The sequence below is a fragment of the Vanessa cardui genome, chromosome 16 (assembly GCF_905220365.1).
Source record: "Vanessa cardui chromosome 16, ilVanCard2.1, whole genome shotgun sequence".
NCBI classification, from domain to species: Eukaryota; Metazoa; Arthropoda; class Insecta; order Lepidoptera; family Nymphalidae; genus Vanessa; species Vanessa cardui.
The window spans coordinates 12,338,796-12,359,443 of NC_061138.1; the positions used below are offsets into that span (position 1 = coordinate 12,338,796).

Sequence of the window (20,648 nt, forward strand, 5' to 3'; positions counted from 1 at the left end):
TTGGTCTAACAGGACGGATATGCGAGGTACTCAAATTTGCGATGCTCTGTTTGATAGTCATTTTGTCACATTGAACAATAAAATGTCGACCCGTTTAAAACTAGTAAATGGCGTATTACAGGAATCTTCCCCAGACTTATCGATAGTTTCTACGGATGTTTCAATGAAATTTGATTGGAATGTTTGTAATGAGACATTGGGAAGCGATCACCTTATTCTGAAAATGTCTATTGGTTTTAATCCATTGTGTAAGCCTATCATACGAAGAAATTTTAAAAAAGCCGATTGGACTAATTACAAGAACTACTTAGCTGAAATTTTTTCTGATTGTATACTACCCGAAAATCCTCAGCATGCATACGATCTCTTTATCGCTTGTTTGAATGATGCGGCTGATAAATTTATACCGATGTATAAAATTAATCAAAATCCTAATAATAAATTTACTCTTAAACGCTATTGGAGTGCGGATCTGTCAAAAGTAGTTGCTGAACGTCGTTTAGCTCTCTCGAAATTTCGAAAAAACCCAATTCCAGTTAATTTAGATTTATTGCAGGACAAAATAAGGGAATCTCAGAGGTTAATGCGGAGGGCTGAATGTAGATCTTGGCATACTAACTGTTCATCACTAAACGAAGTTTCAACCTCTAAAGAAATGTGGGATCGTATGCGTTGGTTCAAGGGCTATAAAAGTCAAAAATCACATGTAACTGTAGATTCTGCTAACAAATATCTCAAAAGTTTTACCCCCGATTATGTTCCTAGGCCGGCACCCATATTTGAAATAAATAACAATCAATTGGAGTGTCCGATCTCAATACAAGAAATATTATATGTCATGAAGTCCAAAAATACAGCTCCAGGGTGTGATGGCATATCTTATTCTATGATAAAGAATATGCCTAGGAAGGGTTTTCTAATTTTGTTACAATTATATAATATGTTTTTATCGCTAAACGTTGTTCCTCATCAATGGCGCAATATAGCTATTGTCCCAATACCAAAACCAGGACGAGATTCGAATTTAGATTCATCCCTAAGACCAATTTCTTTAATATCATGTTTGTGTAAAACATTTCACTCTATTTTAAATAAAAGATTGGAATGGTATTTTGAACACAATAAATTATTTTCTGAGTCAACAATTGGATTTCGAAAGACTAGGTCATGCCACGATAATCTTTGTCAATTAGTTTCTAATGTACAAATTGCTTTTTCTAAAAACGAATCAACTATTGCTTGTTTTATAGACCTAACTAATGCGTATAATAATGTCGATATTTATAGTCTCTTAAAACTTCTTCATGATTTTGGTGTTGGAAGTAAAATTTGCAATTACTTGTGGAACTTTTTTAGTGAACGTCGGCTTAAAATTCAAACAAGTGATTGGGAAGTCTCTAGAACTACTTCTTTGGGTTTAGCACAGGGGGACCCTTTGTCACCCCTATTGTTCAATGTGGCAACAATCAATATTTGTCATCAAATTCAAAATGTTAGTATCTCTCAATTTGCTGATGATTTTGTCCTTTATTATTCAAATTCAAACTTAGTTTTTGCTCAGAATTTGTTACAAACAGCATTAGACTTATTTAAAGAATTAGTTAATAGAATTGGTCTTGATATTTCCCCAACTAAAAGTAAAATTTGTTTATTTTCTAAAGGTAAAAGACATGATGTAATAGTTCTCAAAATAGATAATTATAATTTAGAAGTTGTCGAAAATATTAAATATCTCGGGATGTGGCTGAATCGCTCTTTACGATGGACTAAACATATAACGGAAACGACACAAAAGGTTTTACAGTTTCTTAATATATTTAAAGTATTAACAGGATCCAATTGGGGTGTTCATCCTAAACATCTGAGACGTCTGTATATAGCCTTGATTCGAAGCAGGTTAGACTATAGTAGCTTTTTGTATGATAATGCCGCAAAATGTCATCTTAAAAAACTTGATTTAATTCAAAATCGCTCAATGAGAATAATAGGAAACTTTATAAAAACTACTCCTATCCACGTTATGGAGAGTGAATTAAATCTACAACCATTATGCATACGTAGACGTTTCTTAGCAGGGAAATTTTGGCTTAAGTCGAAAGCTCTTAATAACAATTATAATATAAAATTATTAAATGAGTTGTCTCATCTTTGCGAAACTCAACGATATTGGGCAAATAAACGTAAACCGCTTTTAGTTTTGATTCATCAAGAATTAAATTCCTTTCCTATACATCGTAGTAATTTACTTGATATGTTCTCTCTGCAGACGTGGATAAGTAATGTGAATGTTACAAAATGTATTAAAAGCGATATTTCGACAGTTCACGAGGCTAAAAATACATACAGCACACAACAATTAAAATCTTTGGTAGAACATTTTATGAGAAACACCTATAATAATTGTTATGAAATTTTTACTGATGGCTCCAAGGAAAATAATGAGTCGGGAGCTGCATTTTATGATGTACAGAATAATTGTAATATGAAAATTAAAATAGATCAAAATATTTGCATAGTGGTTGTAGAATTTGTGGCTATCTTAGAAGCTTTAGCATATATTGATACTATTGACAGTAATGAATTTGTAGTATTCACCGATTCAAAAAGTGCCCTGCAACATTTGGCTCGATGTACCTCGACTTATCGAGGCACACCGATAGCTTATAATATTTTAAACCAATTGTTAAAACTAAATTCAGGTGGAAAAACTGTATATTTACAATGGATTCCATCACATGTTGGTGTTAGGGGCAATGAAACGGTTGATTACTTGGCTAAACAAGCTTGCTTCGAAGGTGAACACATATCTATAACGCCATTTTTTACGGATCTTATTTGGCATATAAAAGTTAAATGTAATTCTATGTGGACTGAGTATTTTGACAAGCGATCTAAGGGGAAGGGTATTTGGTACAAGACGATACAGCCTCATCCACTAAAGATATGCTGGTTTGACAACCATAAACTTAGTCGCAGAGATGTAATAACGGCTCTAAGGCTTCGCGCCGGGCACATCCCAACTAATAAATTTGCCTTTCTTATAAAGAAATCGGAAACTCAGAATTGCATCCCCTGCGGAGTAGTAGAGGATATTTACCACGTTTTGTTGGAATGTGTTCGGAACGAGAGTCTTAGGATGACTATAGCTACTCAATTTAATATTAAGGATTTCAATATAATTGATTGTATGACTTTTTTGGCATTTCCTTTAAGTGTTGAAGCTAAAGCATTGTATAAGTTAGCTAACAAGTATTTTAGGTTAAGGAAATAAATATGTAAGGTTAAATAACAGAGCGACATAGTCACACATGGTGACAAAGCTCTTTAAATAAAGAGAAAAAATAAAAAAATAGTGATTAATGGGGGTAGGCCATTGGGCCATTGCGCAAGCATGTCTGGATAGTTACGACGCATTCCTCAAACATTCTATCATCAAACAGCATTTTGCAGAATTTCTGTATTTCGGTTAAAGTGAGCCAGTAACTACAAACACAAGAAACACAACATCTTAGCCCCCAAGGCTTCTTGATCATTATTATTCTTCGATTAGAATAACCTAAGCACGTAAACGGCTCTAGTACTGTCTTGTAGGAAACTAAGAAGGTTCTTAGAAGTACTTTTTTAAATCGTCCTTTAACAAGATAAAAGAAATGTAAATCTACTAACGGTTCGGAATACAAATTTTTACCCTAAAGGATCTACATCCACAGAAACTCAATAGATACGTAATAATGCTTGCTATGTGTGGATTTGATGTCTGTCTATCTGATGCGTGGATCGAGAGTTTGGGGTAAGGTCGTATCGTATACCATGACGGCATGACGATCTCTTATGCTATCACGACCCCTCTGTACCGCCTTTATATACTCTCTCTAGATCAGATTTGTGTGCGTGCGTACCTTTGTGTGTGTGTGTGTATTGTATGTGTGTGGGTGGCGCTTGAATTGAATACGTCGATTCCAAATATTTCTATTATGTATAATTATTCTATTATAAATTTAATTGTATATAACTTTATATTCCAAATGTTCGAAAAGAGTAACTACTAAGTTTATCGTCAGTTCTTCTTGGTAGAGTCTACATTCGGAAATCAAAAGTGTTTGTACGCTTACTTAAATAAAGTGTTGTGAATAATAATTGGAAAATATATCTATACGAACCTAACTCTTTTTTTGGCACACAAAATTAATTATTATATCATTACAATCTGAATGATTTTAATGATTCATGCCCACACTTTGTTTTACAAACTTAAAGATGCTTTAATGTTACTCAAAAACATAATTCAACTTGTGTACACGCAATTAGGTAAATTGATCAAAGTTGATTACATAAATGCCTAGTCTAGACTAAACGGCGGCTGAGAATTTATTGTGAACAGTTACAATAAACATAATGCCAGTTTGCTTTCAATCCTTTAATTCTAAACATAAAAGGCTTTTAATACTGTCTGTAAATGCAGAAGGTTAGTAAAAACATGTACATTACTGATTGTCTCTATCACGATAATGTGATAAAGGGCTTTTTAATATGGAAAATTAACTTACAATTATGTTATACAAGAGCTGAGATGGCACAGTGATTATGCGTGCATCTTAATGGATTTGCGGGTTCAAACCCAGGCAAGCACCACTGAATATATACTCATGTGCTCAATTTGTATTTGTCATTCTTCTCGTGCTCGGTGGTGAAGAAAAAAAATCGTAAGAAACCTGCATGTTTCTAATTTCAAAGAAATTCTGCCACATATGAATTCCAAGAACCCGCACTGGAACAGCGTGGTGGAATATAACCCAAAAAAATCTTCTCAAGGGAGAAGAGGTCTTAGCCCAGCAGTGGGAAATTTACGGACTGTAGATATAAATGTTGATGTTATAGATTGTTGTTGTTGTTATTTATTGTTGCATGCGAAAGCGGTTCTTTTACGAGCGCTGAAAAGACGGAGAGGTTATCGCTGTTTTTTTAGATAACTAAGTCACATTACGCAAAACTATTTATCTGAGTAATGTGGAAAAATAAGACACAACTAGGTTTTAGATTGTTCACGGCAAAATTCGTTCGCAAGAAAGAGGTCCTGGGGTGCCCGCTGAAAAGACAAGGTAACGCTGGTTTTTAGTGGGTATTCCAGTGTACTTCACGTAGGGGAAACGAGTAATGCGTTTTTCCAGCAACAAAAAAAGTTTTAGATTGTAGTCGGACAGTTATCGACAATTTCTGATGTTGATGAAAGTAAAATTCACCAATTCCTAAGTCAGGCAGCAATACTTAGTATGATAGTATTCCGGTTTGAAGTGCAAGCTAATCTTTAAAGGCAAAAGAGATATATTATCTCAGTTCTAATGTTGGTAACATATTGGTTACATAAGAAATGCTTTCAATTTACCTTTCCATCATGTCACCTATTTGCCGCCATACTGACGCCATAAAAAAGTTCATCGATGGCAGCGAACGACCCAAGAGACCAGTTACAATGCTGGTAAAAATAAGCTTCTCAATGAACAGGATAAGGGCGACTGATAATGATAGACGTGTGCATAAAACTTTGACCTTGAACTAACACTATATCGACAACTGACGCGTAATAAATTGTATGACAAAGTTTGCGATTTTTAACTTTCATCTATGCGTTCCTTAGCGACCAAATACAGTTTGTGATTAATTTTGGAACACATCAATAATTGTAGTTCAGTTATAATAAAGATTTTTTTAATGAATTAAAAATTCATATTTTGTTTAAAAAATGTATATTACAATATGGTACCAAAATCTCATAATAGTTTTACAGTCGAAGACTGTCAGTCGTGACGCCTATTCCACAGAAGGTTCAAAAAGCAGTTAACGCGCCACCTGAACTCTTCCAATCCAATCTTTTGGATTTTCCGTCCTATCAGATTATGCGAGTGAGTGAAAAGAGAGTGCGTCTGTGTTTACACACACACTTATTATATGTCCTTCGTAGTTGGTCGGTTACCCTTGACATTGACGACCATGACCAAAATCAATAGGGTCTACATTCCTTCCAATTGTACAAAGAGACATATTGTTATGAAACCAATGGAATAAATTAAAATATATATCTATAAGCTATATATTTTAATTTATTATATGTATGAAAGTGTTGTATAATAATATTCTCTAACGTAACTGATAATTCTCATAATAATAAAGAGATTTTTGACCCTTTTCATTGCGTGTCTACAAATAGCAACATTGTATAGAAAAACATGAAAGTATTTAAATTTATATAACGTAGGAAACTGGTTTACACCGACGTCTCAGAGCGGAAACGTAAATTTACATATCAAATATAGCATTTAATATTCACAGTATGCGTGTTATGCAAATTGTTTTAATTAACTAAATTCTTGCATTTTTTTAATTTAATTTAATTTGACTAAAAGTTTGAGGTTTATAAACATCCAGACTGTTTTAAGATTTGAAGATGTTTATTAGCCGAAGATTGTTGATACCAATACGGGTGGCAACATCAATAATCAACCTTACATCGCCAATCCGTCGCCAATCTTGGGAACTAAGATTAAGCCTTTTGTGTCTGTTGTTAAATCATCTATCAAACTGGAACACAACAATATTTAATATAATATTAACTAGTGCTGCTTGATTGTAGAATATAAGAAGCGGTAACCTTCGTTGGCTTGCAAAGCCCGACAATGGGTCAGTGACATTTAAAGGTTGTATATACTTTCAGATTTTATAACGTGTTATCCATATGAAATAAAACCCAACGCAATTCATGAGCTTATTTTTTAAATATCTAATGAATGAATTAACTCTTAGATCTACTATGCCTTGCGTGTTACCTACGTGAGCTGTGTCGATCGTTAACTGAATATTATTAAAATTTGTCTGTATTTTATTAATTAGTTAGCTATTTAATTAAGCCTTAATTTCTTGTAATTATCTCCAACTATTTAAAACACGAACTGGCGCTTTTGTAGATGTTACCGGAAAAAATAAACTTCTAAAATTTATTTTGAATTGCTTTCGCGGTGGTTAAAATGAAAGTTGGAAACGGAATTGCATGTCAGTATCTAAGACGTATACAATTATACGATCCGTGAACCGTGTGGGAAATTAAGTTGAAATTCTTCCTTTTCCTTGAGAGAGAATATATTTACTTAAAGTAAAGTAGACGTATCCTCTTTCGCGGAAAAGAAATTCATTCCACCACGATTGCTGTGGACCATTCGTAAGAGCCAAAATTATACCAGAATTAAACCATTTTCCTTATGTTTTCTGTTCTTCTCACACAAGTAAGCGGATCAGTGGTTTTGAAACCACAATTTTCGGATAAGACTCACGTGTGCTAACCACAGGGTCACTCGCCTCGTTGCAATCAATATTTGACTATTGCGAACATTAAAATAAAAATAATTTTGTTTTTCGAAAGTTTTGCTGACAAAAAGTTATTTACAGTTATATATGTACATTTAATTATTAGGAAAGAGTAACTGTTGCAGTTCTTGTCGGTACAGGAATTTGTATCATGAGAAATTGCTTTTTCAACTTACTTCTCGCTTCCTAAAAACCTTTATAATAATGAAGCACTTTATATCTACCAAATACAACAAAACTGAATCAGTTTACTGAAAAGGGAACAAACTATACAACAAGATTTTTTGTACAATAAGGAAGGTGATTCAAAATTGAATACATTTAAAATAATTTAATGACAATTTGAAATTTAATAAGATAGTGTTCTCAGCATATTATGTCATATATGTGTAAGGACGTCGAAAATTTAAATATTTTTTCAGTTATGTGAAGATTTCTAACCTTTTTTAAAGCAACATTTAAAAATGCACTTTTCCTAGAATTAAGAATATTTAATTTGAATATAAAATTATATATGCAGTTTAAACTATTATACCTAACATCTATTAGGAAAGCAACATAACATTGTATCCACTAAGCACCAAAGGAGCAATATGTAGCAAAAATCGTTTAAAGAAAATATTTTACTCGAACATTTTTTATCAACAAAAAAATAATAAAAATATATAAAAAAAAACTAAGTAAGTAAAAAGTAAACAGTCCGTAAATTTCCCACTGCTGGGCTAAGGTCTCCTCACCCATTAAGGAGAGGGTTTGGAACATATTCCACCACGCTGATACAATACGGGTTGGTGTTGGTTATGCACATGTGGCAGAATTTCTATGAAATTAGACACATGCAGGTTTCCTAACGATGTTTTCCTTCACCGCCGAGCTCGAGATGATTTATAAACACAAATTAAGCACATATATATATATATATATATATATAGTGGTGCTTGCCTGGGTTTGAACTCGAAATCATCGGTTAAGATGCACGCGTTCTAACCACTGGCCATCACATCAAAATAAAATATATACATAACCTATATTCTGTCCTAGCTTTCGTAAGTGCCATTTATCTAAAATTCATCCGAAAACGTCCACCAACCACTCAAGCCAAACAAGTTGTTTACATCGAAGCGATTACCCATATTGGTGTTCAGACACCTGATCGCCAAAACAATTTTACATAGAAGCACTCTTTGTAAAATTATACTTTTGTTTGTAGTTACAATATTCGGAAAATTGGGACTTTAAACAAAAAATATAGGATTATAATGTCACAATTTATTTTAAAAAAATGTACATATTCAAAGACCTATACTAATATTATAAGTATGAAAGTAACTCTGTCTGTCTGTGTTTATTACTGTAAATTGTAAATTGACATTATAAACAAATAAATTTAAAAAATCCCGCTGAGTTTCTTTCGCCGGTTCTTCTCAGGTTTGAGGTATTACATATAGTCCGAACCGGTGGTAGACTTTCGACAATCAATAAGAAAGTGTAAACACTTCTATTTTGAATAGAGGTTTTTGACTTTGACTTTGTCTGTCGCTCTTTCACGACCAAACCGCTGAACCGAATTTGATGAAATTTGTTATGAAACAAACTTGACCTCGAAATAACGGACATAGACTACTTTTTGCCTGACACATGACAACCAACATCCTAAAACGCGCGCAAAGCCGCGGGCGATTACTAGTATTTTATATATCAATGACCAAATCAAGTATACAATTATTTTAAAGGATTGTAAAAATGGATATTTTTAAAGGATACTAAAGTGACAAAATCAAGCTCATTCCATTCGTTGGTAGATGTATCCGATGGAGTTTTACTCGGCTCATGTAGAACGGGTAAGTGAGCCATTGTAACTACAGGCAGATAGAACATAACATCTTAGTTCCCAAAGTTGGTGATGCATTGGCAATATTAAGAAATAGTTAATATTTCGTATAGCATTAATGTATATGTACCAACTGCTAGCTCATTTGTCTGCCTGCCTATCCATATCATGAAAAGAAAAAAAAAATCTACCAATTTTATTGACCTTGACAGCCGAACTCGAAATAAATTATAAACACAAAGAAAGTCAAAATTTAATGGTGCTTGCGAGATTAACATGTTTTAGCCACTGGACCTCCTGGTCTCATCAGGTAATTACGCAAACAATATTATGTTAATGCATACATAATGTTTAAGATGTGTGGTCTATATAAACCGCTAGTATATCACAAGTTCACGACATTCCAAGTGGTGGAATTCAGGGTTGTCAATTGTGTGTTGCAACGGGATTTGCATATTGCAATAAGTTTTAAATGAAGGTTTTTCAGGTTGAATAACGGGCGGAATTACTAGACTACCCTCAAATTGAGTCATTTCCGTCTAGGAAAGCAAAGCAATTGGATTAAATTACCTTCAAAAAAGTCCCAAAGTCTATGGCTTTCCATAACGTAACGGCAACATTAGAGAGCAAATCGTTCGCTTGCCACTTTACTTAGTTTCAGTGTTTTCAACAACTATTTTAACGCCGAATATCAATATCCAGTATGTATGTATGTTTCTTTTTAAATGTGGGTCAATGTAATGACATGATGGAAGGAACGGTTAATATATTATATAAAAAATGCATATTGCCAATCCATTTACATTATCTGAAAAAAAAAATGAAATTAACATGAATAATTAAACACATCACTTCTTTAATTCGCGTCGAAGTCATAGATTTTTACAAAGGCTGTCTTTTACAATGACTGATTTGTTTGTTATTACTGTAGCTTGTCTAGATATAGCTGTAATAAATTGTATTCATGTAGCTTTACTTACAAATCTTAACATACTTTATTATTATTGAGTTTATTAATGAGTATAACTATGCTGTAGATTTTTCTGTATACTCTATATAACACAGAATACATTAATAAGTAGGGTTATTTTATAATATAACTTTAACATATAGTTAACATAACTTATGAAGCATTCCATTTAAAAATGAAAAGTAGGTACAAAGGTTGATGGCGTATTGGCAATGTTATTATTTCTTACAGCGCCATTGTCTAGCAATAGCGACTACTTATTATCTGGAGGCTTAGAATAACCTATAATAAAAAAAACGATAGCTTATAATTATCATATTTAAACCATAGCGTAACTGACAATATGCGCCGTTTATAAATAAGTATTCGAGATTATAACCTCTATACAACAACAGCCTGTAAATGCCCACTCGGCTAAAGGCCTCCTCTCCCTTTGAGGAGAAGGTTTGGAACATATTCCACCACGCTGTTCCAATGCGGTTTGGTGGAATACACATGTGGCAAAAATTTCTATGAAATTTGTCACATGCAGGTTTCCTCACGATGTTTTCCTTCACCGCTGAGCACGAGATGAATTATAAAGACAAATTAAGCAAATGAATCAGCGGTGCTTGCCTGGGTTTGAACCCGCAATCATCGGTTAACATGCACGCGTTCTAACCACTGAGCCATCTCAACTCGAAAATAACCTCTGTCACCTTTTTGTAACACTAAATTTTTAACAAAATTAAATGCCATTTTTCTATTAAACATCTTATAATAAGAAATAAATCGTCGTTAACCCTGAACCGGTCTTTGCGGTGGCAAACTTGCCAAGCTCAAACCTTCGCTAATTTCCTAACTACGCCAGCATGTCGTGCGAAGTTGACTTGCGGCTATATCCATTATTTCAGATTTCAAACACATTTTCAAAGCCATTTTCGAACTAGACTGGATTTTATTTTAAACGAGCTGACGTGAGTTCAACTTAGTTAACGTTTAACGTGATGATGGTCATTAGGTATCCTTTGGGAGCCCAGTCATTACATGATAAAAATTTACACTCCTATTTGAAACTAGCTACGTTAGGCGCCTATTAAAATATAAATCTTTTAATCTGATGTTGAAATGCAACTATGTTACTACATAGTATAAAACATAGTTGCTTTCTCTGTCCCTATGTCCCTTTGTATTTTGATGTATTTTTAATAGATAGAGTCATTCGAGAAGAAGGTTTTGTATATAATACATGGACAATATAGTAAAGAAACACTGATAATTTTAGAATTTTGTAATGTCATGAATAAGAAAAAACTCTGTAGTATATTTAGTATTAGTATTGGATCCGTGCGAAACCGGTTCGAGTCGCTAGTTAAAAATATTTTATTTTATATAATTTGAAATTTGTGAATCTTCAACTGTTTTGTTAAATTGTCTACTAAATATTTTTATTTACTATTTAAAATTGTTAAGATACCATTTGTATCGTATACTCTTGTGATACAGCTTTACTTAACTGTTTCGAGTCAGTTGACCACGAGGTCAAACCTGTTGAATCTTGACCTCAATGGATTAACAACTACAATCTAAATATATGGCTAAATTGTTTTTGTTACTTAAAATGATATGAATATTTGATTTGTAATAACGATAAAAAAATAAAAGAATACGAAAACGGTTTTCATGGGTAAGCCACTCCGAGGCGGGACCTCGGTTCGATTCCCGGCCGAGTCGATGTAGATAATTCATAAGTTTTCTATGTTATCTTGGGTCTGGGTGTTTGTGGTACCTTCGCTATTTCTGATTTTCCATAACACAAGTGCTTTAGCTACTTACATTGGGATCAGAGTAATGTATGTGATGTTGTCTCATATTTATTTATTTATTTAATAGCCTCGTTTGTTTACTTGTAAGCAGATTCCAAAGTCTTAGGTTCAACTGACAGGACACTCAAGTAATTCCTTTAAGTCACTTTCCGATTATTAATAGAATAGAATAATAATGGATTATTCTAGAATAAGCAACATGTTCTTAATTCAAATAATTCTCATGAAGTTGCAAAAATGTTTATAGTAATTAATATTCTTTGTCCGATAGACTGGTTCCCTGGTTGGCGCAAACACGCTAGTCAGCCCAACGACGATGGAACCTCAGGGCAAGACTGCGTAGAAGCTCGTAGAGAACTGCCTCCTCGACCGGCTCACCCTACTTTTATGTGGAACGACAGAAGTTGCAGGGAACGCAATTACTTCGTCTGCGAGAGACCCGGAATTGAAGGTATTGTCAATTTCTTTTTCAAAAACCAAAAATGATATATTTTCTTAGGATGCAGATGTTATCTCAAGCAAGTTATTGATTTTGAGGTTTTAAGTTGACTATGATCTCGCTACTTAGATTGAATTTAATAATTGGATTTTGGCTGACACTTTCTGATAATAAGCCATATAACGCGTGATATGCCCAATATCACTTCCATATTAGAGAGCTCTTAAATTATTGTGGCTAACTATTTAACCTCGTAAATATTCTCTTAAAAATTCGTTAAATTTATAGCGAACAACGTACGGAGGTACAACAATTTAACGTATTGATCGGTTTCATGGTGCCGTTACAAAATTTTTGATCGATATCTCCTTTTTTTATGGAATAGTTTGGCGGACGAGCCTATGGGCCACCTGATGGTAAGTGGTCACCATCACCCATAGACAATGACGCTGTAAGAATTGTTAACTATTCCTTACATCGTCAATACGCCACCAACCTTGGGAGCTTGTAGCTAGTTACACTGGTTCACTCACCCTTCAAACCGGAACTCAACAATACTGCGTACTGTTGTTTAGCGGTAGAATATCTGATGAGTGGGTGGTACCTACCCAGGCGGGCTTGCACAAAGCCCTGCCACCAAGTAAAGTAGTAAGTAATAAGTACTCCTTAGAGATATCGTCATCCGAACTTTATTAAATTTCATATTTCTGAACAGTCTGTAATACTTGTGAATGGAACGAATTAGATTTAATTATTTTGTGAACGTGGGTCTATGTTATGTACCGAAGCGAGAAAGAAATTTCGGCGTTTCTCTCAACCGGGCAATACTTGAAATTTTTCTCACGCCAATGCCACCGTACAGAATGCTGCCACCGTAGCTTGAATCCAGAAATATCCATCAAGAGATAAATTTAGTATTTTAAGTGCCTCAAGAATAATTCCAGCATTAATTTTACTGGTAAGGCTGAAAATATGAAATTGAGATCACGTGTCAATTGTACTTAAAATATTTATTTCGAAAAACGAGTACGGTTTACATCAGTTTTGGGTTCCTTATTTGTCAATGTTATCCAAAAATATTTAGTAATGGAACTCGGCAAAAGAAGTGTACTTTTAAGATTAATTGAATTTATAATGAAGATCATTGACTAATTTGAAGATAATTTTAGTACATTATTCTTTATTTTGTCTCCAATAATATTATCAAATTCACCAATTAGTCCGAACCTTTAATTCCATCGTTAAGGTCAAACATTTTTTGTTTAATTTATGTTCCAATATTGTATTTTGTAAAGAATCAATAGTTTGGCGACCTACATGATCGATTAGTGTGTACACCGGTTTTCGTGGGTTCAATTCCCTTCCGAGTCGATGTAGAAAAAGTTCATTAGTTTTCTATATTGTCTTGGCTCTGAATGTTTGTTGTACCTCCGTCACTTCTGACTTTCCATAGCGCAAGTGCTTTAGCTACTTACATTGGGATCAGAGTAGTGTATGTAACGTAGTCCAATATTTATAGAAAAAAAAATTACAATTATAAAAACTACTATCTTACTTGAAAGCTGAGAATGAAGAGAAGAGCTGAGATGGCCCAGTGGTTAGAACGTGTGCATCTTAACCGATGATTGCGGTTTCAAACCCAGGCAAGCACCACTGTATATATATAAATGCTTAATTTGTGTTTATAATTCATCTAGTACTTGACGGTGAAGGAAAACTGCATGTGTCTAATTTCATGGAAATTCTGCCACATGTGCATTCCACCTACCCGCATTGGAACAGCGTGGTAGAATATGTTCCAAACCCTCTTCTAAATGGAAGAGGCGGTCTTATCCCAGCAGTGGGAAATTTACAGGCTGTTACTTTTACTACTTTTTTACTTGACTGTCTTACTTTTGATATTTATCATCATTACACACACACACACTTTAGACTGCTCCAAATGTTTTGAGTAAGAAATTTTGAATGAACACATGAATTTGTCTAAAAGAGTTCGTTAAAATGAAAGGTAGATTTTCATCATTATACATAATAGGATTTGATACAACGATAACACAAATTTTGACATTTATACGAAACGATAACCTCAATTACACAGATAAAGATAAATACACACACATCGTTTCCATGTTAATGCGAAAATAATAACAGAACGCTATCTAGCTGATCAAATAATGGATGTAATTTTTCGAACGACGTTTTGTTTTTACATTCATTTAAAACAAATTTTTAATACTCACTGGCTTCATTAAATCAACGTTCTGAAATAAAAACGTTTAATATAGTTTTATGTACACTAGAAACTTGAGCTCAAAGGATTTGATTGGGGTTTATAAGAGATATAGAAGACCAGCAGTTACCCGCGACGAAATATTACGTTAATTTAACCTATGAAGACATCGGTGGTCGAAAAGTGTTTACAACGGTTTTCATTAGTACGCCACTCAAAACTTAATTAGTTTTTTATGTTGTCTTAGGTCTGGGTGTTAGTGGTACCGCTGTTACTTCTGATTTTCCATAACACGCTTAGTGCTTTAGCTACTTACAATGAGATCAGACTAATGTATGTGATGTTGTCCAATATTTATTTATATTAAAGACCTCTTTACGTAAAATATTGGTGTATATTCAACCATCACATTACATTGCATTGCATTTTTTAATTTGGATCGATAATTACTGTTTAAATATTGACAAATATTCAGCGTTGAATCATGTTTATAAAACAAAAGAAAAAAAAAAGATTTTATTTATCTAATACTTTTTTTAAATAAATTTTTGTAGTTGCATTTTTGACAAATAATGAAATAAGCTAAAAAACGTGATAACTAAAAATATAATATATATAATAGGGGATATATATGCATATGGGAGTTAAAATTATTGCAAATAGTCACCCTTATCACCTCGGATATACGGCGAATTACTAATAACCCTGTATAAATTTGCACCAAAATTACTAAAGGAAATTTTAAATAAAGCTCGCTGAAAAAGTTTCCTTACTATCAATCTTATTGGGAAAGCAATTAAACTTCAATGACAACTAGAATGTGGAATGAGAAATAGCTGGCCTGGAACGGAAGTAGGCGTAAGCGGAGTGAAGTAATTTCAAGTCGGCCTTTTAAGTCATTACTGTAAATGGATCCTTAATGCATGAACTCGCGAATTTTTCTAAAAATACTTACTGTCTCTGAATAATGTTACAATCATATTATAAGATCATACGTGAGTTTATTTTTAGTAAAATATTTATTAAATCAGAAGAATAAATTGTAAACCAACGAGGCCAGGGTTAAAATATTGGATGAAGAGTTAAGATTTGATAACTTCTTATGGGATACAGTTTCGTTACGTAACGCGTTACCGGCCATTCTGGCTTCCCTTTCTCAATCGACTTCAAAATTAAGGTTATCAATTCGTCTGTATTTTTTTTTATTTTTATTACCTTATAACTTTTCACTGAGTGGACACCGGCTCCAAATATAACAATAACTATAACTATGTTATAAAATCGTAAATCGATTTTTAAGTAGTCTTATATTTTTCATTTCATCTTACTTTAGAGGTATCTAAAATATGTTGAATACGATATTATTATTTTTTTTTTTTAATAATAAATCTTTATTCATTAAAAAAGATTGAACAGAGTGGTTTATAGTTTTATAATTGATTTGTACAATTGCATCTTATTTCAATCAGTTGGGTGTAGTACTATACTCCTCGCTAGGTTATAAAATAATCTGTAATAAGGAGTAACAGTCCCTTTCCCTTCTTTGGGTGTTTCATAAACATTTTGTACAACATGCAAACACGTTATAAAGATTTACAAAAAAAATAAAAAAAAAGAAAGAGAAAAATTAACAATATTATATGTTCTACAGTTATCTAATTAAGAGTTTGTGTGTTGTGTGTGTGTGTTTTAGTGCACATTAATTTGTTTTAAAATAGTGTTTTGTTTGAAGTCGGTTTTTCTTTATATTACAATTTTTTATTATGTCTTAGTTACAATTAAAAACATACAATTCTTGATATTGTACATTAGAATTTAATGTAGATTGTACATACACAAATAAATGTACATAAAATTTAATTAAAAACCTAAGCTTTCTCAAGTTAATCAATTTCAGTAATAAATAAATACTGTATGGAGTATCATCCCTACCCCACTAGATTGTTTTTTTAGCCAATTACCAATTTCTGATTCTTATAATACAAATTAAGTTTTTGTATATATTTAGCGTACAGTTTTTTTTCGTCTAACTTCTGTTAAAAATGAACAAATGAATTTATTTATGACTGCACGCAAAATAGGACGTTTTAAAAGGTCAGCTTGATCCACAAATGACCCATCACCACAGTCAAAGGCCTGACCACTTACATGGACTCCACGTACGCCCCTAGCGACGAAATACGTGAGCTGTGTACCAATCAACCATCCAACGTAAAGCCTACTTTCCGCATTGGAATTAAGATTGAATTTCCTTTGCACATTGACATTCAGAGTAAAATGAGATAAACCGTGACATTAAGTAATAAGCGATTCTATTCACTTACAATAAGGTTCGAAATTGTTTTTTCATGGGCCCCCTTGACCCTTAGCTTCACAGAGCTGGTAGGTACTTAACATACCTTACGTTAACAAGTGACTCGTTATACACAATTGACTTAACCAAATCGTTCTATCAATTTATTTATTCTACTGATCGCTCATTGGTCGAAATTCGAATGTCACTCACTGCTAAAAAAAAATTAAGTAACATTGATTGGTCAAATCTATAATCTATACTGATACTATAAATGTGAAAGTAACTCTGGCTGTCGCTCTTTCACCAAACCAATGAACCGAATTTGATGGAATTTTTTATGAAGCGAACTTGAACTCCAAGGAAAGGAAGGAAGAAGAAGAAGAAGAAGAAGAAAGGAAAGGCAAAAAAAGTAGCTTATGCCTATAAGCTACTTTTTTTGCCTAACACGTGACAACCAGTCCGAGCGAGCGAAACCGCCAACAACAACTAGTAGAGAAATAAAAGCTCTGCTAGACGATATCCTATCTTATGATTACAATAAAAAACTAAATATAAACCATTTTATTCAGTATAAACGTAAACTATGAATGTTTTATATGAAATGTATATATGAATAACAAAGCTATGGTAGTGTGTGTTATTTTTTTTTTATTTTTATTAATAATATGAGTCGGGTACTGTTACAATTACCTCGGGCGTCCCTCAGGGATCTATTCTTGGACCACTACTATTCATTCTCTTTATTAATGATATTAGTGACTGTTTCATTAATTGTAATTATTTGTTATATGCTGACGACCTTAAATTATATCGTACTATTACTGACAGTTCTGATCACGACAAATTTCAGGAAGATTTAATTAGACTTAACGAATACTGTAACAAAAATAAACTCAAACTCAATTCAGGTAAATGTAAAATTATAACTTTTACTAAGAAAAGAAAGGTTAGTATATACGATTATTCAATATGTGATACTACTCTTGAAAGGGTTCAGAATATTAAAGACCTTGGAGTAATTTTGGATAGTAAGCTAACACTTGACATACACGTTGACAATATTTGTGATAAAGCGTACAAAATTTACGCTTTTATTGTTCGTGCCTGTAGTGATTTTAAACGCCCGACCACACTTGTACATCTTTTCAAAATGTTGGTACGTTCTCAACTAGAATACGCAGTTGCTGCATGGGATCCATTTTATAACACATATGCTGAGAGAATTGAAAGAGTGCAAAGGAAATTCCTACGATACCTTCATTTTAAGTGCTACCACAGCCGCCTTCCCTATTCCATACTTTTAGAAAAATACAACTTAACGCGATTAGTATCTAGAAGATTACAATTACAAGCGATGTTATTGTATGACTTATGCCATAACAAGTACGACTGTATTAATATTATGAATAAAATTTGCTACCAGGTACCGATCAGGCCACACATAAGAGCATGCCGCACTGCATCACTTTTTTCTTTACCAAAAACTCGTACTAATACTGGTAAACGCTCGCCCATGTATCGCCTGATCGAAATATACAATAAATATTTCAATGATGTAGATATCTTTATGAACACCCCTGGTTGTTATAAAAAATCTATTCTTGATAAGTTGCAAGATTTTAATACACTGTTATAACAGAAGTCAAATAAACTTATGTAAGTTCCTAGTTAGAAACAACTTTTAACTAATAAGTAATTAATCCACTTTATTTTTCTTTTTTATATTATTTTCTGTTTATTTTTTTTTTGTTTTTTTTTTTTGAGCTACCAAAATTGTTATTCTTCTATTTATTTACTATCCTTTAATTTATTCTGTCTACTTTAAAATTTGTTATTTCTTTTTATTTTTTTATGTTCCTCAGTTAAATAAATAAATTATTTATACATACAAATTAAGAAAAATATATAAAAATTGTATCGTCTATCTCTCAATAACTTTAGTAGTAATCTGTGGTTAACGGTGTTGGTTTCACAATTATGTATTTTTAAATCTAAGCTTAGTATTTAGACCTATTGTGACGCTGTTTGTTAAACCCGAATAAATAAATAAATAAATAAATAAAAGGTAAAAATATTCGCTGCCTTCACTCCTTCTCCATATAAATATGTCATGTAAAATAGACCACAAAGTTTTAGCTTCACATATTAATATATACCTAACTACCTATATATAACCTACTTGTAAAGCTTTTTAAATATTTTCTGGTATATTAACAATAAAAGTACTCAACAAAAGCAGTCAAATTAGAAAGAGTACTATGCCTCCGTCTTTGACAGAACGAAGCCGACCTTGCTCTAAGATCTGCCAATTATTTCTGTGTAAATTACACACACATACACAATAATAACCAACCGTTTCATTACAATAAAAACTTTTAATATCAGATATTACTTATTACTTTAAATAACTCTAAGTAACGTGTACATCAGTTCAGGTACAACTGTCAAAATACACTTTATTCAAGTAGGCTTTTACAAGCACTTTTGAATCGTCATTTAACAACTTATACTGATATTAAATGAAGTTACCCCCGCTTCGGAAAGTAGATTCTACCGATAAGAAACGGCAAGAAACTCGAAGTTAATCTTTTTCAGCGTCTAAAAATACAGTTATGGTAGTTTAAACACTTATATATGTATGGAATTAATTCTGTCTAGAAGTCAACAAGTATTAATTCCACGCTTTTTTATGATCTGTACAATCTTGTATTGAATAATATGCCCTTTTTACTAATGTATTATTTACAAATGATTCATGAACATTAAAAATATTCTTGAACAAAACTCCAGTAATGAAATAGCTAGGTTTTTGATCAGGCCTACCTCTAATACTAAGCTACATATGTCGGCTATGTCTTGTAAATATGTATAATAGTTTAATGTCTTGTATATTTCATTTATAGGTCTCTGTTGCTATAATTGTAGACGACTCGGATTCGCAGAGCTGACCTAGATGCCCTAAGTAAATTTAGAGATAAAATAACCACTTACCGTTACATGATATCTTACTTTACCAGCACACGAACACTTACTTGACCTGAATCTTTTACATGGAATTTGTTGTAATTATTAATAAAAGTCCTAAGTCCTAACAAATTATACAGCTAAGTCCGTAGAGGAAAAACATCATATGTGACTATACACAAAAGTCGGAAAAATAGATCTTATTTCATAATCAATTCGAAATAGAATTAATTATAGCGTTATGTTATATTCTCAAAATAATATTTTTAATGATTTTAGTAAGCGGATGAGCAAATGGACCAACTGACGGTAGGTGGTCACCACAGACAAAGGCGCTGTAAGATATATTAAACATTTGTTACATCGTCAATGCACTATCCCGTATGGCTCGTAGTTGCTGGAACACAACAGTACTGAGTATTCCTTTTTGGCACTAGAATATCTGATGAGTAGGTGGTAACTACCTAGACTTGCACAAACCCCTTCCAAGTAGAAATGAATGGTAAATGAATGAAATGACACATATAATAATGATTATCATTACATAGTATAAAACAAAGTCAGTCACCTGTCTGACTGTCCACGGGTATATTTTAATCTTTTAAATTACACACTTTTTATGAGAAATAATGGCTTATTTTTGTTGCGTTGTGATCGAATTAAGTAATTTAAATACATTTTACATATAATATAAATTAATATGATGCTTTACAGTATGCAATTTAAATAAATATTTTCGAAGATACTACAGATTTAA

General features: G+C 32.7%; 1 protein-coding gene across 1 annotated transcript in view; it reads left to right on the plus strand.

Moving 5' to 3' along the window:
* The window catches only part of LOC124536402, a 167,769-nt gene that overhangs the window by 67,085 nt on the left and 80,036 nt on the right, over positions 1-20,648 (plus strand). The window contains exon 6 of the mRNA XM_047112933.1: positions 12,234-12,413. Within this exon, the coding sequence (XP_046968889.1) occupies positions 12,234-12,413 (180 nt within the window). The remainder of the gene's footprint in view (positions 1-12,233; positions 12,414-20,648) is intronic.